We start from the raw sequence: 21045 nt of genomic DNA on the forward strand, positions 1-21045 counted from the left end.
GGGCCCCGGTTCAAATCCCGGCGGTGTTGAATATTTTTCAGCGATATCTTGATCCCTACTTGAGGTGCTTTGTGGAGGGCACTTAGAGTTAGTACGCCGTCCGTTGGATGGGACATTAAGCTGTGGACCCCTCAGCACCTCTCGTTAAGAGTATGCTAATGCCGACACCGGGTTTCTCTCCACCCTTCATCCCTTCCTGTCTATCCCCTATGGTGCAAATGACCTCAGCTGTCGGTTGCCTCCCCTAAATACTATTACTATTACAAGCATGGGTTTAATTTTCAAATCGCCACTTGCATTGGTACAAAATAACAGCATAAGATGGGTCTTTCATTGGCTTGTGGCTGGACAATGCATTCTTCTCTGCTGTTATATAGGTTTGCTGTGGCATCTTTTTCCAGAAGAGACCATTCTCGTCACAATAAAAACCTATTGCAGCAGGTAACCCTCAGAACCTACAAGCTTCTTGAAGTGACCGATGAAGTTCTCTGCTGCCTTTGAGTGGGAGCTCGGTGCTTCGCCACGACTCACAATGCCATGAATGCTTCTCTTAAACTTCTCTAACCTCCCACGGATTCTCTTAAATACTTCTTTTTTGTCCATTGATGATCCTGGCATTTTCTCAATGAGGTCAGCAAAAATCACTATCGCCTTTTTATAAATCATGTTCTTGTCAATAGTGTCACCTTGCAATTGTTTTTTGTTTATCCATATGAGAAACAACCTTTGAACATCATTCAGAACACACAAACATTGCTTAGATATTCTTGTCACTCTCTTTGAAGAATCTATCTCCTTAATTTTTTCCATGTTCTTGAGGATAGTACAAATCGTTGATGTCAACTGATTGAGTGTATGTGCATGATGGGATAAGCTAAGCTGACACCTTGTTCTTGCTTTTGAATGATTAGTTTATTTTCATTTGTATGGTTATTTTTATTCTCTTTTGACTGTCTTCTTGAGGCTTTTTCTTGAGGGACATTTTTTAAATTATTCATAAAATATTATTAAACGATGCATGAAAAGTCACTAATAACATGCCTGAACGCAAGTTAGGAGAAATCTGCGATCACTAGCAACACTACGATGCTATTAGAACTTGTGCTGAACACAAATGTTAACAGCAGGCACAATCACTCCAGGAATTCCCCTCTTCTTGTCACTCATTATGAGAAATGTCGCTTGATAAGCAAGTTACTCTTGGGCACAATATTTTTCCTCGTTATATGAATCACTTGCTATCGGAGGTGCTCATTTAGCAAGGTTCCTACTGTACTAAGGATTATTACCAGTGGTACTGGTATTACCATTGCTGGAAGTACCATTTCATAGTTTTCTTACTTGTATCAAGTACCAACCCCCTTACTCATGATGTTTCCCATTAGGATACATGCATTATGTAAATAAAGTATTTATCTGGATTCCTTATTTATTTTAAGTTAAACTTGATTATTAGTAGCAATTGAAAATTTATTTGTATTTTTTAATGAATAACTCCATTGAATTATAGGGAGATGGAAACGTTCGATACTATGAAGTTGTTGATCGTGCGCCATGGGTTCACTACCTCAATCAGTTTCCTTCCGGCTCTCCACAGGTGAGGCAGTTATTTATATACGTTTTGGTGCTTTCCTTTTTTTAATTTAGTATTTGATCAATTCATAGCTAAAAAGTTAGTATGAACAGTAAATAAAAAATGAGGACATTAAAATTAGATTAGAGAAAATTGAAAATGTTCTCATTTTTTAATGTAATATTTTAAATTGAAATTTTAAGGAGTCACTGAAAACACAAGCTAAAGAATGCAAAATTTTAACATTTTGCAAAGCCCTTCTGCATCATCTGCATCATGCATAACCACCCATTATTGGTACTAATGGTTTTCTGCTTATTATGATAATAATTATCAATTTTTTGGGTATGGTATTACCTGCAAACATTTTTATTAAAAATTACGGAATAATTTCCATTTATATTATTCCATTTATATCCAAAATACTGTTTATTCCATGCAGGAATAATTTGATTTATATGTAGATGATAGTTTTACCTGAATGCAACTTGTTTCTATGTACATGTAAAAAGTTTTTCAATTCATTTTCTACGTGGACTTGGCAATGTCTGTTGTGGATTTTTCATAACATTAAATGCATCATTTTTTTAATTTTAAGGTTTATAGAAGTAAGCTAATGTCTTTTGTTCAGAAATCATAAATGAAGAAGACCATCATTCTACTTTAATATAGGCAACATATAACTAAACAATCTTCAGTGTTCAAGAGAATGCAAAGAAAGGTGGAGATGAATGAAAGCTAAAACAAGGTTTTCATTCTTTCATATGTATTTTTATGAGTATATGCTCGCAGCTCAGATGAATGAAAATTCATCATTTGTATACACTTGGATCTTCACTCCTCCTGAAATGGTGAAGTTACAATCTATTTAGAACATTGGTCCTAACTCTTACCGGTGAAGTCTTTCTCACAAAATAAAAAGAGAGATTCTGAGTATGTGAAATGCCTTACAAGAGTTGTCAATTCATATGGGGATCCTTATTAAATATCATCCTGGACTAAATTCATAATCATCAGCACCACACTAACTGAACACTACATAATTCAGTTCAGTATAACTTAAAGAAATGACATTCGTAGATGAATTCTTGTCAATTGAGGCAGTTACATAATCACCTGGTGTACAACTCATCTTTACCCACAGAGAAAAATGTTCACTAGCTGATAAAAGAAGACACTGACACACTGGAGGCTGGAGTTCACATGTTTTGGAATATGGGGAAAACTCTTTAAAGCTTTTAGGCGCCATAGGTTTTCATTTTACAAAATCCTGCATGGAATAACAGTGCCAAATATTTTATTTTGTGCGATGAAAAATATTACGATGCAAAAAGTGTTCATTTTCTATATTTTCTCTTCCTTTTCATGTTCTGCCATAGCGAGGACTTGGTGCAATGCCTAAACGTGGTTGTGATGTGAGCCGCTGTGAAATATTTCGCTTTTACAAACTTCATGCTACAAAGGAAGTCTGTGAACCAATATCAATGATTGTTCCGCGTAAGGTTAGTAAGCTTAGTTAGAGGTGATGCTAACTTTCATGTAACTGCCTGGGTATGAATTTGTGCAGTATATACCAGGGGAGGCTGATCTATGGCTTCCGAGCATCATGTGGCTCTTGAGGTATTACATCCAGCTAATGAAATAATTCATTATGTATCATATAGATGCACTGATACATGCATAGTTCTATGTTGTTGTTTGTTCGGATAGAAATAACTATGCTAACTTGGCTTACTCCTGTGCTAACCTGTTAACAGATAATATTGTCAGTCTGCTTTATTGAAATTATTTGAGGGGATAAAATGCAATCATTATATGTATAATGTATGTGGGTCTTACAATTATTCCGTAGAAAAATTCAAAGAGATGGTGCTCTCATGTTATTGCAGAAGGTTTTCCTTTTTAAGTCTCATCTCTTGCTAGACTGCTGTTAACGTTTCAGCCGTAATATTGGTGTGGTTTCATTTTCATGATCAATGGAAGCAACAAACTTTTTTTCATTTAAAAAATGAAAGAAAATGAGTTTCATGCAGTGATTAAACACTTCTATTTAAAAGTCTTAACACTGAAAGAGATCAAAGCTGCGTTGGATGAAGTTCATGGCACTCCTTGCTTTTGTGTTTGCAGCTGTTAACAATTGAGTAAAAGTGTTTAAATGTGGCTGAACATCCACAAATGATGAACATCATACAGGATATCAAATAGTAATGACTTCCTCCGAAATGATAGACAAAATACATGTTATTGTTTTTGTGATCATCCAAAGTTTTTGAAATGTTGAATTTGGAAAGGGTTTGAATCGAAGTTCACGAATTAGTTGGGGCCACAGGTATATTATTTATGATATTTACCTGCAATTTGCATGTATTTATTTAAAATAAAATTTTGATCAGAAAAAATTTAAATCTTTAAAGCCCAGTACACTTGGTGTGGTTTTCATTACCGCATAGTGACATCTCTTGTTTGCTACTTACTGCCAGCAGCTGAGCTTACGAGGATGGTCCCATTAGTACCTGGCCTGACCTAGAGATGGCGGTAGTTGTTTGAAAAATATCACTGTATTAGAAAGAATGCAATCTATAAAGCATATGTTTCAAGTTTGAAGATGCCACGTTGTTTAGTATTTGTTTGACAGCCATCAATAGTGAATGTTTTCAGTGACTTTGTGAAAATGGAGAAAATTAGTCATCATTGTGTGATACAATACTTTAATTTGAAAGGCCTCAGCCCAACCAATATAAAAGCTGAACTGGAAGAATCCATATCAGACTCTGAGTGAGTTTGCTCCTTCGTTCACCACAGTAAAATATTGGGTAGCAGAGTTTAAACGAGGCCGTACCAGCTGTCAAGATGAGCACTGCATTGGTCCACCAAATGAGGTGACGACTCCAAAAACGGTAAAGAAAAGCCACGAAGTGATACTGTATGATCGTCGACTGAAAGTGCATGAGCTAGCAGACAAAGTAGGCATTTCGAAAACTGTTGTTGATGTTGTTGAATCAAATATTAGCTGAAAATTTGGTGGAGCAAGCTGTGTGCAAGACGGGTGCTGACACATTTGCTCACACTCGAGCAAAACCAGTGCCGTGAAGATGTTTCAATTGAGTGTTTAGCCAAGTTTCACAGCACAAAGCAGAATTTTTGTGCTGTTTCATAACCATGGATAAAGCATGGGTCCATTACTTTACACCCGAGACAAAAGAACAATCAAAACAATGGATTCAAAAGGGAGAACCAGCTCCAAAGAAGGCGAAGATCGTTATGTCTGCTGGCAAGGTCATGGTGTCAGTTTTTTAGGATGCACGTGGGAAAATTTTCATTGACTATCTTGGGAAAAGGAAAAACTATTAACAGCGAGTATAATGCAAACTTATTGCAACGTTTGAGCAAAGAAATCAAGCAAAAGCAGCGGCAGTTGGCTAAGAAGAAAGTGTTGTTTCACCAAGACATTGCACCAGCTCATAAATCCATTGTTGCAATGGCCAAAATTCATGCTTGAATTGCTACCTCATGCTCCCTATTTGCCAGATTTAGCCCCCTCGGATTATTTTCTGCTCGCAAACTTGAACAAATGGCTTGTTGGTCAAAGATTTTCCAAGCGTGAAGAAGTGATGTCGGCAGTTAATGACTATTTTGAGAAGGAAGACAGTTCTTATTTTAAAAAGGGTATCGAATTTATTGAACATCGCAGGGAAAAGTGTATAGAGCTGAAAGGAGATTATGTTAAAAAATAAATACTCGGTACTTCTGGAACCACTCTTGTATTTCATTGATTGTTGTTCATGCAGAGCGAGTGGAGGCCACTCACAAGTAGAAATACAGTGGAACCTCATGATACCAGAACAAGCCATTCTCTGATCTTTCTTGTAAAGCGAAACACTCGTTTAGTGAAACAACATTTTGCACAGAAATTAATGTAAAATATGATAATGCGTTCCTTGCCCAAAAAAATTATACACTAGGTTTATTCAAAGATCATTATGTACACCCTGTTTAGGATTGTGGATCATATTCACCTTTTCTTATATCGCAGAATGAAGCAACTCAGAATACGGACTCGATTTGTAAAGAATCAAAATAAATTGATAACTATTTATGATACTTACATAATTCTTTTTTACTGGAAAGCTGTCTAGAGGCGTTTATTTTTGCCCACGATTCAAAAATTGGTAAAAATACAACTCAGAATGATTGTCAAATAAATGTATGGTGCATATTACTACTGCCTTATTAGGGCGATACCTTGTATGCATGGTCTGATGAAAAAGTTTCCCGTGATCTCCACATCTCATTCAGACTGTCGTTTTGGACTACACTTAATGAAGGCCCATGGAATTTCAGAATGGTAAACAAGTAGGGGTTTGATTTTCAAATCACCACTCACATTTGTGCAAAATAGTAGTGTGAGACGGCCTTTCATCGCCTTGTGGTCGGGCAATGCATTTTCTTCTACTGTAAAGTGCACAAGTATAGGTTTGCTTTGGCGTCTTCTTCCTAAAGAAAACCATCTCATCACAATTAGAATATGTTGTGACAGGTAACCCTCAGAATCTACTAGTTTTTTAAGACAGCGATGAAGTTCTCTTGTACCTTTGACTCAGAACTTGCTGCTTCATCATGCCTCATAATGCTGTGGATGACAGCTCTTCTCGTTAACTTCTCAAACCATGCACGGGTCCCCTTAAATACTTGTTTGGCGATTGATGATCCTGACGTCTTATTAATGAGGTCGGTGAAAATCACTTTTCCCTTCTCACAAATTATATTCTTGCTAATAGTAGCATTGCAATTGCTTTTCATTGATGCATATGAGTAGAAATCTTTCAATGTCATTGAGAATATGTAATCATTGCATACATACTCTGGTCACTATTTGAAGCATACATCTCCTTAGTCTTGTCTGTGTTCTTGAAGTAAAGGCCAATTGTTGATGTTGACTGATTGTTGATTTGTGTATTAGATCAGCCAACTCACCCCTTGTTCTCGATTTTCACTGATTTTACTTTTCACTTAAACTGTTTTATTTTAGTTTTATTCTCTTATGGCTTCCTTCTTGAGGATTTTTCTTTGGGGTCAATTTTAAAACTATGACGACAAAACGACAAACGTGCCAAACAAAACAAAAGTGCTAGAGACAAACTGCAGTAGCAGGTGTACAATGAATTTAGGAATTCACATCTCCTAATCCCTTGTTATGGGAAAAGTGGCTCATTTAGGCAGTCATTTTCAGGATCAATATTTTTGCTCGTTATGCAAATTACTAGCTGTGTGAGGTGCTCGTTAAGCGAGATTCCATTGTAGTTATAAATTCTGCTATGTCCAGATGGTGCTTAGAAGAGAGGCTTAGTTGTTAGTGGACTTGGTCACCATTGGGGAAACATTGCTTTTAAAACCTACCAGTGGCTGTTTGTAAAAATTAGGAACACTTAGAAATAGAAGAGAAGTCAAGATGAAATATTTGGTCTAGTTGTCCGAAGAAAGTATTCAACTGATGCTCTTGTTCTGATGAATTTGGAAGCAAAGAGAAAGGAACAAAAAGTGAATATGAAAAGGACATGAAGTGGCTATTTCCATAGAAATACAGAAAAAGACTTGGCATGCAAATACTTCAGATGTATGCAATGCAAATGTTCTGACCAGCTTACTTTTATCTATGTACTTTGAATGATGTTAATTTGCTTGAAAATACTTTGAATCTTTTTCATTAATGCCTAGTGAAAAATAGCCTTGAGGATCTGAAGTCCTTCTTAAAGTATCCCAACCTGCATGAAGATGTCCCGGAGGGACTTCTGCTGCTAGTCATTGCTTTCATTAAGAAATGAGACACTGTCATAAGAAAATCCAGTTGGTCCCAAGCAGCACATGCATTTAATTTGCAGTATTTGGCTCCTGGAAACATTTCAGGACCTATGATATTCAATTTGGATGGCAAAAAACACTTGGTTGTAGTTGGTACTCAATACATGAAAGCAGTTGTCTCCGCTCTAAATGGCAAAACTGACTCAAGTTCATTTGAGTGGAAAACACTATTGGAACAATTTTATGCTTTTTGTCATCATCCTCATTGCATTGGTACTACAATTTGAGCTGAAAATTGCATTAAAACAGTTGTGCTCCCTGTATGATTCTATCATCACCACATTTGTTCTCTAGTCCACAGGTTTCAGCTCATATTTCAATGATTCTATGCAAAGAACACTTTTAGTATGAAATAATCACCCAACGTCCCTCTGCTCACTGGTGATTACTCAATATCAATGGCATCCATGAAACATGCAGGTAAAAAAGCAAAGAACTATCCTCAAAATCCAGGGTTGTAACCATGAGAGCAGCCAGCAGTATTTCAGGTTAGCAGTATCTCACAGCACCCAACAGAAAACTACCCAAGGAATTCATTACAGAAAAATGCATCACGTGAACCTGGCTTTTACCGTATATTTAATATTTGAATTTTTTATTTAGATAGTGAGATTAATTGTAGTTTATATTATGTCATTAATTATAATCCTATGAGATAATTCAGTTGTAAAATATTAAAATGGACCCATAAAATATCTCCAGAATCCCAATTTTACATTAACCTTGATTTTTAGATATTTTTCACCCATCCATTCAAAAGTTTAAATTGGACATTTGACTCTATGCACTTAATAAAAATGTTCCAAATTTTTTACAAAAATTAAACTTCACTACTGTTATCATTTTTATTTTCCTAAATATATTGATTAGTTCCTACTATGTATTCAAAACATACATTGCAATAACTATCAAATATCTATTTAAGGAGAGTGTCTGACAGTTTGGGTGAGCTTGTTTCTTTGGTGGATGGAGATGCCGATTCCAATTCTCTCCAGAGCAATTCTGAATTTTAAAACTAAGCCCTTGAAGAAAATGTATGTTCAAAGCTCAGAAGCAACTTGTCTTAGTCTTCTCGTTGTCTGTTCAGGCCCAACTACAGTTAATCATTTTGTTCTACTTATTGGTATCTATACAGTCATTTTGTCCATATTTCAGGCAAAAGATGATTTACATGCTATCTATACATTTTCATTTGCATCTAATATTGCAAGGTTTGTGGTATATCAACCAGGTGCACATCACCATGTCCTTCTTTAGTCATGTAACATTGCTTAATTTGTCCTTTCCCTTTCAGTCACAAATACTTTGAATTTTACTGTAACTCAACTCTTCCGAATAACTTTTTTTATCTGTTTCAATCAAATTTAACTTTGCAATGATGATATTGATAATGCAACACTTAATAAAACCAAAAAATAACATTGATGGTTTTATTGTGACATAAGAGATATTTCTTTCACATGGAATGTAATTATTACCAAATGCATGCTAGTATTTTTATTAAATTTATTAATTTATCAAATTTAATTGCAGAGTGATCAATTTCAAGATGATCTTTTTCCTGATACTGCCGCCCCTACACCATCATTGACTGCCAAAGAATGGATAACTGGGAAAAACAAGGGACCAATTTTGATTTCTCTTAAGACAGGTATGGATTTTCAAGCGGCTTTTCCTTTTAACTAGGATGTTATGGAATGTGTACTAGTATAAATGAAACTTGGTTTTGAAGTTTGGTTTTATAAGGTAGAGCATACAAGGTCTGTACAATAAGTATCATGACTGGTTTGCTGTAGCCTCAACGTTGGTGGTGGATGGGGGTGCGACCAGTCGGCTGGGTAGAGGGGTCCCCCACCACTCAGGCACACTCAAGTTCAGTCGCCTCCGGGCATGCCTTAAGAGAGGAGATGGATTTTTGTGACGTGTATTTCTTTGTGGTGTCGTCGCGCCAGCATGGAGCGCACCATTGAGCAACACTATGCTGTGAAGTTTTGCGTTAAACTCTGGAAAGACGCGTCAGAGACCCTTGAACACATTAAAGAGGCTTATGGGGATGATGCCTTAAGCTGCACAAGAGTTTTTGTGTGGCACAAAATGTTTAAGGCCGGGAGCTCGTTGAAGACGAGCACCGTGTCGGACGGCTGACGACCGCTCGAACCGATGCTCAGATGGCCGAAGTGAAAAACGTTTTGGACACTGACAGGCCCTTATCAGTGAGGAGACTGGCCTTTCAGTCAGAACCGTCCACAACATTGTAACAGAGGATCTTGCAATGAGGAAAGTGTGCGCGAAGCTGGTGCCGAGAGTCTTGAACAAGGAAAAAACTGTCGTGAATGGAAATTTCGCCAGAAATTTTGGACTGCATCCAGGAAGATGGAGATTTTCTTGACAACGTTATTGCCTCAATGGATAGCTCAAAAAGAGCTCAAAGGATATTGGTTTGACTTCATCGAGGTGGTTCAAGCGGGGATGACAAAGGCTCTCAGCAGTATTCCGGAAACCGACTTCCAGCGGGCTTTTGACGAGTGGCAGATGTGCTGAACTAAGTGTATCGATGCAGGAGGAATGTTGAGTAATTGTAATGATTACTGCAATAAGTTTTGATTTTTGGAACCAATCCCGATACTTATTGTACGGATCCTGTATATATTGTCTTGCACTCACCATCATCAATAAGACAATATACTTCTATGTTCAGATGAATTTAGCATCTCATACTGCATAGTTTCTTATGTAATAATATATTTATTTAAATTTCACAATTTACATGATAGTCTTATCTATTATATACTTTGTATAGTGAATAATCAATTCTACCATAAATCATATTTTATAATAATTGTCACAATTAATGCATGCATTTTTTATGTCAATCATAGGAAAACTGATTATCTTAAGAGTGAGGTAGTACTCAAGATTAATATTTTTTTAAATGTTATACTTGTTTATTTTAATGCTACACTATGGCCTTGTTATGTCCAATATTGGGCTTGCCAGTGACATTTAAATGCTAATGATTATCATGAGTTGTGTTCTTCTGATTTTTATGCATATTCATGTTGAATAAGGCTTAAACAAATTTTTTTTAAGCTTAACTGGTTAATATATCACTGTTTGATTTTCACTTATTAATAATAATGAAAAGTAAAATTACAAATATGTTGTATTTTTTATAGCTTGGAGTGTATTTTTCATTCAATCTTTTAAAATCTATATCATGCATTTAAAAACTCATTCAGAAAAAAATTGCTCTACCAAGGATTAAAATAATTGAATACAATGGAACTTTATAATATGAGCATAATCTGTTCTGCGATCTTTCTCGTAAAGCGAAACACTTGTTTAGTGAAACAACTTTTTGCACATAAGTTAATGCAAAATAAGATAAACCATTCCATGCCAAAAAAAATAAATTATGTACAAGGTTTATTCAAATAAAATTATGCATACATTGTTTAGGGTCATGGATCACATTCACCTTTTCTTCTATCGTGGAATGGAGCAACAGGATATGCAAACTCGATTTGTAAAAGTAAAAAAGAATTGAAATAAATTGTTAATTATTTATGATATGTAGCTGATTCCTTTTTGCTAGGAAGCTGTTTAGGGATATCTGTTTATGCCAATGATTCAAAATTTGGTAAAAATGCAGCTCAGAATGATCGATAAATAAATTTATGAGACGAATCATGCCTCATACTCATGGCATGATGCAAAAGTTTCCTGTGACCTCCCCATCACATTTAGCTTGCTGTTTTGGATTTAACACTTTCTGATGGCTTGTGGAGTTTCTGAATGGTAAACAAGTAGGGGTTTTATTTTCAAATGGCCGCTCACATTTGTGCAAAATATCAGCATGAGACGGCCTTTCATCACCTTGTGGCCTGGCAATGCAATCTCCTCTAATTTTATTTCCACAAATATAGGTTTGCTTTGGCATCTTCTTCACAAAGAGAACCATCTCTTCACAATTAGAAAAATGTTGTGACAGGTAACCCTCAGAATCTACGAGCTTTTTGAAGACGGTGATGAAGTTCTCTTGTGCCTTTGACTCAGAACTTGCTTCTTCATCATGCCTTATAATGCTGTAGATGAGAGCTCTTCTTGTTAACTTCTCGAACCATACACGGCTCTTTAGTACTTTACTAGTTCTTGCACAGCATCAGAGAGAGAAGAGAACCTTAGATTTTTTAAAATCATACTTTATGTTCCTTATTCTGTTTATGAAAGTAAAGGCTTCTATTTAGGACTATCATCCAGCCACATAATTCTCCACAAATGGCAAAATTCAAAACTTCTGATAAATTATTTACACTAAAGGCCCAAGTCCTTGTTCTTAATATTTTTATGTTTAATTTGAATATTTTCTTCTAGGTGTTCTTGTGAAAACGCACAAGCCAATAGCCATGAAGCCTACAGAGTCTCAAACTCAGCAGAGAAACCTCAGTAAAGCAAAATTTGCTTTTCTTTCTACCGAAACTGTACCAGATTACCGCCCAGTTGAGGTATACTTTACCTTTGGCTTTGAATTTCAAGTGTAGGAGTACGTCTTATTAAGTATTTTTCTCTCAGATCCTAATTATTTTTGTGGTGACAATAATAGATATTAAGATCATATCATTTCATCTAGCATTAGTTGATAAATAATAAGAATGGATGATTTAGAACTAGATAATTGAATGCATTAAAAGATCTAACAGTATTTATTTGGTGTGGTAGTGTTTCACTTGTATTTTATTTTTTTTAAATTTCTCTCATTTTAGATGAGGCAGATGATGGCGCCTACTGATAAAAGCCAAAAGACTAGCTGTAACCAAAATACTAAGTTTTATCAAATTCAGCAAATGTGGGGAGGCTTGGCTGATAAGGTAATATTACTTCTTATTAAATTACATATACCTAAGTTCAATTAGAGGATGTCAGTGGTTTTATTAGCATAAGCATTACAATTAACTTTAGGACTTCAAAAAATAACGATCATATTTTTACTCATGATGATGACTGATGATCTCATCATAATCATGATCATGATAAATGCTTTCCACGGAGGTGTTGCTTCACGGTGAGCATTAGGAAAAAGTCACATTAGACTAGGCCTGAACTTAAGGGAGGATGAGGACCAACCTTCAAATTGATTTTCACGAGATATTCAGCAACAATATTTGCAATGTGTGGTTGTACATTATCATGATGCAGACTCTAGTCTGTTGCTTTGAAATGTGGCTTTTTGCAATAGTAATGGCCTTAGAGAATTTTCAGTACTTCCCTCTATCATTCTTCAATGGAAATTGTGTGTGCTTGCATGTCATGATGATACATTGTTTCTTGGATATAAAAACATGGATCATAACTTCAGCTAAAGCCATCACTGTTGCTTTTTGTCGGTTTTAGTAATTTTGGGTATTTACGCGCAGCTTTACTGTTTGCTCTCAGGATCAAAATGATGTAGCTAAATTTCATCTGCAGTGATAGCTTTTCAAAAGAAACATCATGTAGCATCAACCCCAATGTGAACAAACCTGTGTGCAAACATCCTGTTGTTTAGGTGAGCAGTCTTGTAACCTGTCTTCCACAAGCAAGTCTCATTTGCAATTTTTCTGTTGCAAGCATGTGGGTGGCACCCAATAAAATTTTCAATACTTCTGATAGTTTTCTTGACATTATTCAAAAATGGTTATTTCCGCTCTGGGTCCACCTTTGAAATTGAATGTCTCCTCTCTTTAAACATGGGGGATCAGAATGGTGCGGTGGCTAACATACTTGCTTCCTATCCTGAGGGCCCGGGTTCGAATCCCAGTGGTGGCAGATATTTTTCAGTGGTAGCAGATATTTTTCCCTACTTGAGGTGCTATGTGGAGAGCACTTTGAGTGAGAACGCTGTCCATCAGTTCGGGTCAGTTAAGCTGCAGACCCCTGGGCAACTTTCGCTAAAAACAGGCTCATGCCAATGCCGGGTTTCTCTCCACCCTTTATCCTTTCCTATCCACCCCTTATGGTGCAAATGACCTCAGCTGTTGGTTGCCTTCTCTAAAATTACTACCACTCTCTTTAAACATTTAAAACCATCTTCTAGCTGTGTGAAAGGGAAGGACAGGCTTTCCATAAACTCCATGTAGCATTACATAGAACTCAGTTGGTGATTTGTTCAGATTAGAGCAAAATTTCAATTCAGCGTATTGCTCATCACATGTTGCCTCTGTCTTTGTTGCAGGCGAACATGTGTCCTCTTGCATTGGGTGCCTCTAATGCTATGCAAGAGTTAAATCAATGAAATTTTTACCACATACACATGACGCATGTAAGCTAACAATATTATACATAAATACAATTTTGAACGATGGGTTATGCAGATAAAATATTTATGATCAACTATTTATTGAACAGTTCTGATACCTAATACATGACTAACAAGTGAGGCATAAGATATTTCTCTCTGTTATAGAGGAGCACCATTTTTGGGAGTCATCTAATATGATATAAGCCCCATGGCTGTAAATTGAGGCTCTAATGTGTGATTATTTTTAAAATTAATTTTATCTATCTTCAACCTAAGGAATGCTTGTTTTAGTTGTATAACTGAACCTATGTATAATTTTGCATGCTTTCAGGGGAACGATGATGATGTCTCTTCCAACGAAATGGATTCTACTCTGCGCATCAAAAGGAGAGCAGTCCAATCATTAGATCGGGCGATGGATATTGTGGAGCTGCCAAATGACCTAATAGAAGTAAAATTCATAATTTAACTATCTATTTTAAATGAAATTGCAGGAAAAATTTCAGAACAACAGTGACTTCATGGAGTGACATGCTTGTGTGTGCACACATTTGAGAAATTTTTACTACAAAGTCACTTTCCTCGAAGGGATTCCAAAAAAATGTTAGCCTAGATTATTTTGATTTGAGCAAAAGGTTTTTTGCCCTGAAATTTTTGCAAATTAATTTTCAATTATCATTTAATTGTATAGGAGTGGTAATTTCTCACTAAACTGTGTTAGTACCAATAGGATTTTCTTACCTGTATCATAGACTTACTTTGATCCAGTTTTATTTTAACCAGCTTATGCTTAATCTAGTCTTGGAATAATTCAGTGGCTAATTTAAAAAAAAATATTAACCGTGGGTTATTGAGTAAATAGCTAGACGGAGATAACAAAATTTTTTATAACATTTTCAATGTCACACTTTATTTTATAAACACAAAGGTTATAGTTTACATTTTTTATTTAATGTTCATTGCCCTATCAAGATAGTTAGTACAGGGGCAAATTTTTGCATGCTTGTGTCGTAGAAATATGCCTCTGTTTTTCCCCTATGGTTTTTATAGAATCATCATCAAACTCTTACAGCTAAATGCTGCACTAGGCAAATAAACTTATAGAATTATTAGCAAGGTCAGGAATGCGAGCATCAGCTCATAGCTTCCAAGTTCAAATGTTCCATTATAGATACAAATCAGTTGATCAAAAAAGTTGGGAACTGCATGTGTTGCAAATAACTCTCATTTGTCAAATTTGCTTCATCAGTCCGAAGCTATTCTAGAAAACAAGACTCAGGGAAATATGTTAATGGAAAACAGGGCACTTTGTCTTATTTTCACTTAGGATATCATAATGGCTTCTAAAAGCAAAGTAGATATCTTTAACAGTAGTAAATATTTTACACTCTTTTAGCTTCAATTGAAAATAAGCATGTTATAAAATGGCATGTTCTTTTTGGTGGCAAATTAAAATAATAAGTACTAAATCAATTACTGAACACCATATTAGCAACTGTTTAACACAAAGGATTGCTAATGCAATCCTTTGTGTTATTATAGAAAAGTTACCAAACACCATAATACTTGTATTTAATGTATGGCTCATAAATGGCATTTTGAATGGAATTCTAATTTAGTCAATCATTTGATGACTGGAAAAGCATCAGTGAAGGGGTTAGAGAGACACCACTTAAGTTTGATTCCTTTGTAAAATGTTAATTGGATTTTAAAAATGTAATATTCTTTAATGATTTTGCAATTCATAAATATGATTCATCTGAAGAGGCAAATGGCCAACTCTGAAAGAGAATATTGGAAAGAGTTTGTGTAATTGAAAATTGATTAAACAGTGACACAACCTTCAGGAAGTACGTGAAGGCAATATTCAGCATTCTTCATAAGCGATTACTCTTTTATTTGAACAATTAATACTGGCGTTAAAAGTAAATTTAGTTGATCAAACAAATGGGGTTTGACTATATTTTCAATACTTAGAAAGAAAAGAAATTTGTAGGAAATTGTGACAGCAATAAAGTAGTAGTTGTAATAGTTTTAAGGTAGGCGATTGACAGCTGAGGTTATTTGGGCCTTTAAGAATGGATGGGGAAAGGAAGAAGGATGGTGAGAAACCCGGTATCATCATTAACCTGGGGTCCATAGTTAAACATCCCATTCGACAACCAGTGTACTCACTCAAAGTGCTTTCCACAAGGCACCTGAAGTACGGATCGGGATACCACTGAAAAATATCTACTATCTCTAGGATTCGAACGTGGGACCTCTGGTTGGGAAGCCGCTATAACATCCAGATCCCTCCCTCAGCATTAAAACAATTCAATTAAGTGGGAGTATTTTTCTAGTAACTTACTATCAATAAAAACTGAAATTGGCCTTGTGAATGCACATTTTATCAGGGCAATATGTGGATCCACTTTAAAGAAACTCAGCTTCATAAAACGGGTGGTGGGGAAATGTAATGAAAAAGTTAAAGAGAAATGTTATTTTGCTCTATTTAGACCTCATTTGGAATATGCCACAAGTATTTGGGATCCTTGGGAGAAAATTAGGCAAAAGGAATTAGATAAAGTCCAGATAAAATCCACCAGATTTGTTAAAAATTGTTATGATAAGAACGCAAGTATGAGAGGTCTCTTAGGGGATTTAGGCTGGCAGCCACTTGAAATACAAAGAGAACAAGCGAGACTTAGACTTTTAGAAAGATTCAGAACAAACGAGTTAAATGATGACACTAAAGAAATTATAATGGCTTCACACTACTTTGGTAGATCAGACCACAAAGATAAAATATGGGAGATAGATTCCAGGACAGATAGGTACTAATACTCATTCTTTCCCCGAACAATCAGAAATCATAATAGTAAGAACTTTAGAAATATTGAAATCATTGAATTTACAAATCAGAACAAAATAAAACATTGCAAAGATATTAGGTATACTACCTTGATCAAAAAGTTCCCGGAATAACCACCGTGTGGCGCTCCCATCGTTCCGATTTGAGTTCTGTTTTTTTTGTTAAATTGGTACATCTGTTGTTGATATTCCCTTTAAATCTTAGTGTCATAACTTGACATTTGCAAAAGTTACGGTCGGTTTTCGGTATGTCCATCAGTGCTTCCTGTGATTTTTTCCATTACTTCCTCTCGGCTGCTAAAACGCGTTCCCCGTAATGGTTTTTTAACTCGATTGAACAGAAAGAAGTCACAGGGAGCCAAATCAGGTGAATTCGGTGGCTGTTGGATGGTATTTGTTGCATTTTTCGTCAAAAAATTACGAATAATGATAGCACTGTGCGACGGTGCGTTATCATGGTGCAAAATCCACGAGTTTTCTGCCCACATTTCTGGTCTCTTTCGGCGAATTGCTTCACGCAAACGTCTCATAACGCCCAAATAATACTCTTTGTTTACTGTCTGGCCTTCTGGCAAAAATTCATGATGCACTACACCGTTGTAATCCATGAAAACCGTCAGCATTGCCTTCTTTTTTGACTGAAAACAACGTGGTTTTTTTGGTCTCGGCTCATTTGGTGAACGCCATTCACTTGCCTGATGTCTGGATTGCGTGTCGTACTCATAAACCCACGTCTCGTCTCCAGTAATGATCCTTTTGATGAATGTGGGATTGGATTCAGCCTCGCAAATCATGTCTTTTGCGACGTCAACACAATCTCTTTTTTGCATGAAATTGAGGTCTTTTGGCACCAACTTTGCTGCTACACGACGGAAACCCAAATCATTAACCACAATGTCTTGGGCGGATCCATAGGCAATGTTCAAGTCCTCCGCTATTTCTCTGATGGTTAATTTGCGGTTATTGACCAACATTTCTTTTACTTTATCAATTTTTTCACCGACTTTCGATGTCGATGGTCTGCCACTGCGTTCATCATCTTCGATTGACTCACGACCACTTCTGAACCGCTCGTGCCACTGGTAAACGACCGTTTTTTTTAGAGAATCGTTGCCGAAACACTTTTCCAACATTTCCAACGTCCGTGCGCCACTAAATCCGTTTTTTACGCAAAATTTAATACAAGTTCGTTGTTGCAAATTTAAATCCATTTCTGAAATTGTAAAAAATCGCCAACACACACAGAGATAGATGTACTCTTGGCTACGTAACTTTTGCAAATGTCAAGTTATGACACTAAGATTTAAAGGGAATATCAACAACAGATGTACCAATTTAACAAAAAAAACAGAACTCAAATCGGAACGATGGGAGCGCCACACGGTGGTTATTCCGGGAACTTTTTGATCAAGGTAGTATTTGTAGGTGCATGTGTATGTTGGTTGGTAGTTTTGAGTGTTTGCATGTGTGGGGGTGTAAGTGTTCTTGCATGAATGTATACCATGTTTTGTTTGTGGATAGTATAAATTTGTAGCTTTTGCACAGTTTTTTTTTCTTTCTTAATTACGCATGATGTAGTAACACCCCCTGCCACACACCCTTGTGGGGTATTAAGTAGATGTATATATAGATTAGAAGTACAGAAAACTCGATTATCCACTCTATTGGATGCATGATGAAGCACAGATAATTGAAAAACACAGATAACCAAAATATGTGGGAAGTATGGTTGGATATAAATGGATACATATGGAAACTCTCCTTTTTCATTCTGTCTGGTGTATTGAATAGTTTAGCAATGGAAAGTACATTGTTTTCATTTTTCAGCCAGTTTTATTAGGGTAGAAATATAGTTTTATATGAACACAGCTATCATAAAGGTATAACAGAACATATATTTCTTCAGAAAGGTAAAACAATCACATAGGCTGGAAAAAGTATATGGCTTGCAAAGGACAAATATCAACTAAGGATTGCTGATAGGGGTTCATATTCATCATGAGATCCCAATTAAAATAATACAGTGTAGATAGTGTATGACTTATTTGTTGAATAGTAAAACTATGTGTGCATTTGCTCAACTTAAAGGAGGATACGAAATTCTCAGAGATATTGAATGTAAGGGAAATAATAATGGGAAAGTATGGGTCATACAAAAACGTTTTTTAGTTAAAACATTGAATAATTTTGACAGCTATTGAGTTTGTGGGATTAAAAGCTTTAAAGGAAGCTGAGGTATTTCAAACTTTTATATTTTAAGAATTATTTAAAAGTTTCCAAGCATTTATTTATCTTTATGGCTGTAATTCTATTTGATGTGGTGGTAAGAGAGTAGTATGGATACTCTGCAAAACAGATGGATAATTGGGAGTTTACCTTAATTATGCCTTGACATTTATAATATGTGATACATATTTGAGAAATTGGTATTTTTGCTAAGATTCTGGGGCCACCTACAATATTTCTGCCAGAATGAAAGGAATGTGTCAAGGGCTTTTCAGCAGCTGGAGTCTTGGGATTTCATGTATTGAAAACAATATTAATGATCATCTTGGCTGAAAATAAAGTAGAAGTTTACAGTTTTGGTAATATTTTAACAAACATAAGTGCACTCAGTCAAAATTGCATGGTTGGAGCTCACTTTCAAAAAATATCTCTGATGCATTTTTATGGAAAGTAATGAACAACTTCATTTGGATAACTCATTAAGTGAAAAGAAAATTAAAGTTGCATCTGGCAATAGAAATGTTGTGAGGAGTTTTTGTAACTGTTCTTTGAATGCCGTTCCTTATATCAAATTTTCACTTGTTTAACTCTGAAAAATTAGTTAGGTGAATGAAGCATTGAAAATTATTTCATGAAATGATAAGGCACCTCATTTGTCTAATATTATTACCGAAAGGAAAGTTCACATAACTATGAATTGGAATTAATACATGTTAGAACTTACAAGACTAATAGTTCTCCTCTATACGTTATATTCTTGACCCTTGTGGTGAATATATAACCTTAATATTCAATTTATTTCAAGAAACCTTGAATGCACATTACAGATAATTGTCTTGACTGAAACTCAAGGTATCGTTTTTGCAATGGCTTTGGCATGTTTGTTCTTATTTTATGTGTAATGTATCTCAATGTCATTCAAAATGGCTTATGTGGTTCTCATGACTATTCTTTTCAGTGGCGAATGCTTTATAACAAACAAAGCGAAGAAATTCGAACTCTCAAAGGGCTCTTGGCAGGAAAGGAACGCATAATTCAAGAATTGGAGGAGCAGATTTGCAAGCTAAAGGCAAATGCATAATTGGGGAGCATGAGAGGAATGCAACAGTCTAGGCTTCATCTACTGTGCAATGACTTTCTGTCGACTATCCTGCTGCGTTGCATATTGCAAGGTGTCACGTAATTCCACAGTCACTGCTATTTTTGGGCATTTTACTTCCTTTCTACAGTTTATACAGAGAAAGGATAGCTGCATTGTGATGTGTCTTGCACATTTTTTTAGAAACAGCATAATAATATTGTAAAGTCTGAATGACTTTAAATTCAGATGAGTGTTTTAAAATGCATTTTTAGTTATTTTTGTCTTGTTTGGGATCATTTGATAGAATGCTACAAAGTGGTTGCTTCATATTCTTGTGGGGGTTATGCAAGGTCTAGTGGAATGACTTTAAAATCCACTAGAGCCTAATTCTGCACAAAATTGATTTTCTTATGAAAAATGTGATTATTAAACATTCCCAGCTGCTCTGGTGATTTTATGAGCCAATCTGATGGGAACAAAACACTGCCTTGATAAGGTAATTATAAAGAAGCCTTTGTGCAAGCTTGCGATTTTGTGCATTTTGGAAATGCAAAATCATGATTAGGTCCGCCAGCTAAAGATGCTAAGGCTTCATGTGTGATATTTCTATTACCTACTCACTTGCCTGTGCTTCACCCGAATGGTATATTGTAACAATGTACTTAATAAACACAATTTGTGACTTCATGTAAAGTGGTTTTTCCAAATTTGTTGCTCACTTAATTCTTTTAGCTCTATCAATGCCTATTGAAATTGCTGAGAGAGGTAATTGAAACTTCTAATTTTACAGTTGCTAATTCAATGGGCCAAGAAAGACTTCCTGGGGTGGCCACAATATCAATTGAAAGAGAATTAACCCAAGAAATGAATAAAAGGAACTAATTTTGGACTACCAGGATCAAAGCACAAAAAATTACATAAGTTATTAGATTTTTTAAAATACTTTACTTCCTAATTATTACTTAATATTTCAACAGCATCCACATCCTTCTTATAAACTTAATGTTTGAAGGGATTTTTAAGTTAAGTTTTCATATGGTCATTTTCATTGTTCTATTTAACTTGAAAGAGTTATTAGAATAATTTTTAAACTTAGTATTATTAAATTCTAAAGAAACTGCGGGAGATGCAGCAACAATAACTTTCAACAGAGTCATCCGCTAATGTGCATTTCAG

At 35.6% G+C, this 21045-nt stretch overlaps 1 protein-coding gene across 3 annotated transcripts in view; it reads left to right on the top strand.

The window, feature by feature from the left end:
* The window catches only part of LOC139690145 (coronin-1A-like), a 41155-nt gene extending 20571 nt beyond the window's left edge, over nucleotides 1-20584 (top strand). For all 3 annotated transcript variants that reach the window (XM_071587405.1, XM_071587406.1, XM_071587404.1), the window contains 7 exons: nucleotides 1511-1597; nucleotides 2953-3075; nucleotides 8966-9083; nucleotides 11807-11937; nucleotides 12196-12300; nucleotides 14041-14160; nucleotides 19747-20584. In XM_071587405.1, coding sequence (XP_071443506.1) covers nucleotides 1511-1597; nucleotides 2953-3075; nucleotides 8966-9083; nucleotides 11807-11937; nucleotides 12196-12300; nucleotides 14041-14160; nucleotides 19747-19869 — 807 coding nt within the window. In that variant the 3' untranslated portion in view covers nucleotides 19870-20584. The remainder of the gene's footprint in view (nucleotides 1-1510; nucleotides 1598-2952; nucleotides 3076-8965; nucleotides 9084-11806; nucleotides 11938-12195; nucleotides 12301-14040; nucleotides 14161-19746) is intronic.
* The last annotated feature ends 461 nt before the right edge of the window (nucleotides 20585-21045 follow it).

Source organism: Hetaerina americana, unplaced genomic scaffold (genome assembly GCF_022747635.1).
Source record: "Hetaerina americana unplaced genomic scaffold, ioHetAmer1.1.p SCAF_3, whole genome shotgun sequence".
NCBI lineage: Eukaryota > Metazoa > Arthropoda > Insecta > Odonata > Calopterygidae > Hetaerina > Hetaerina americana.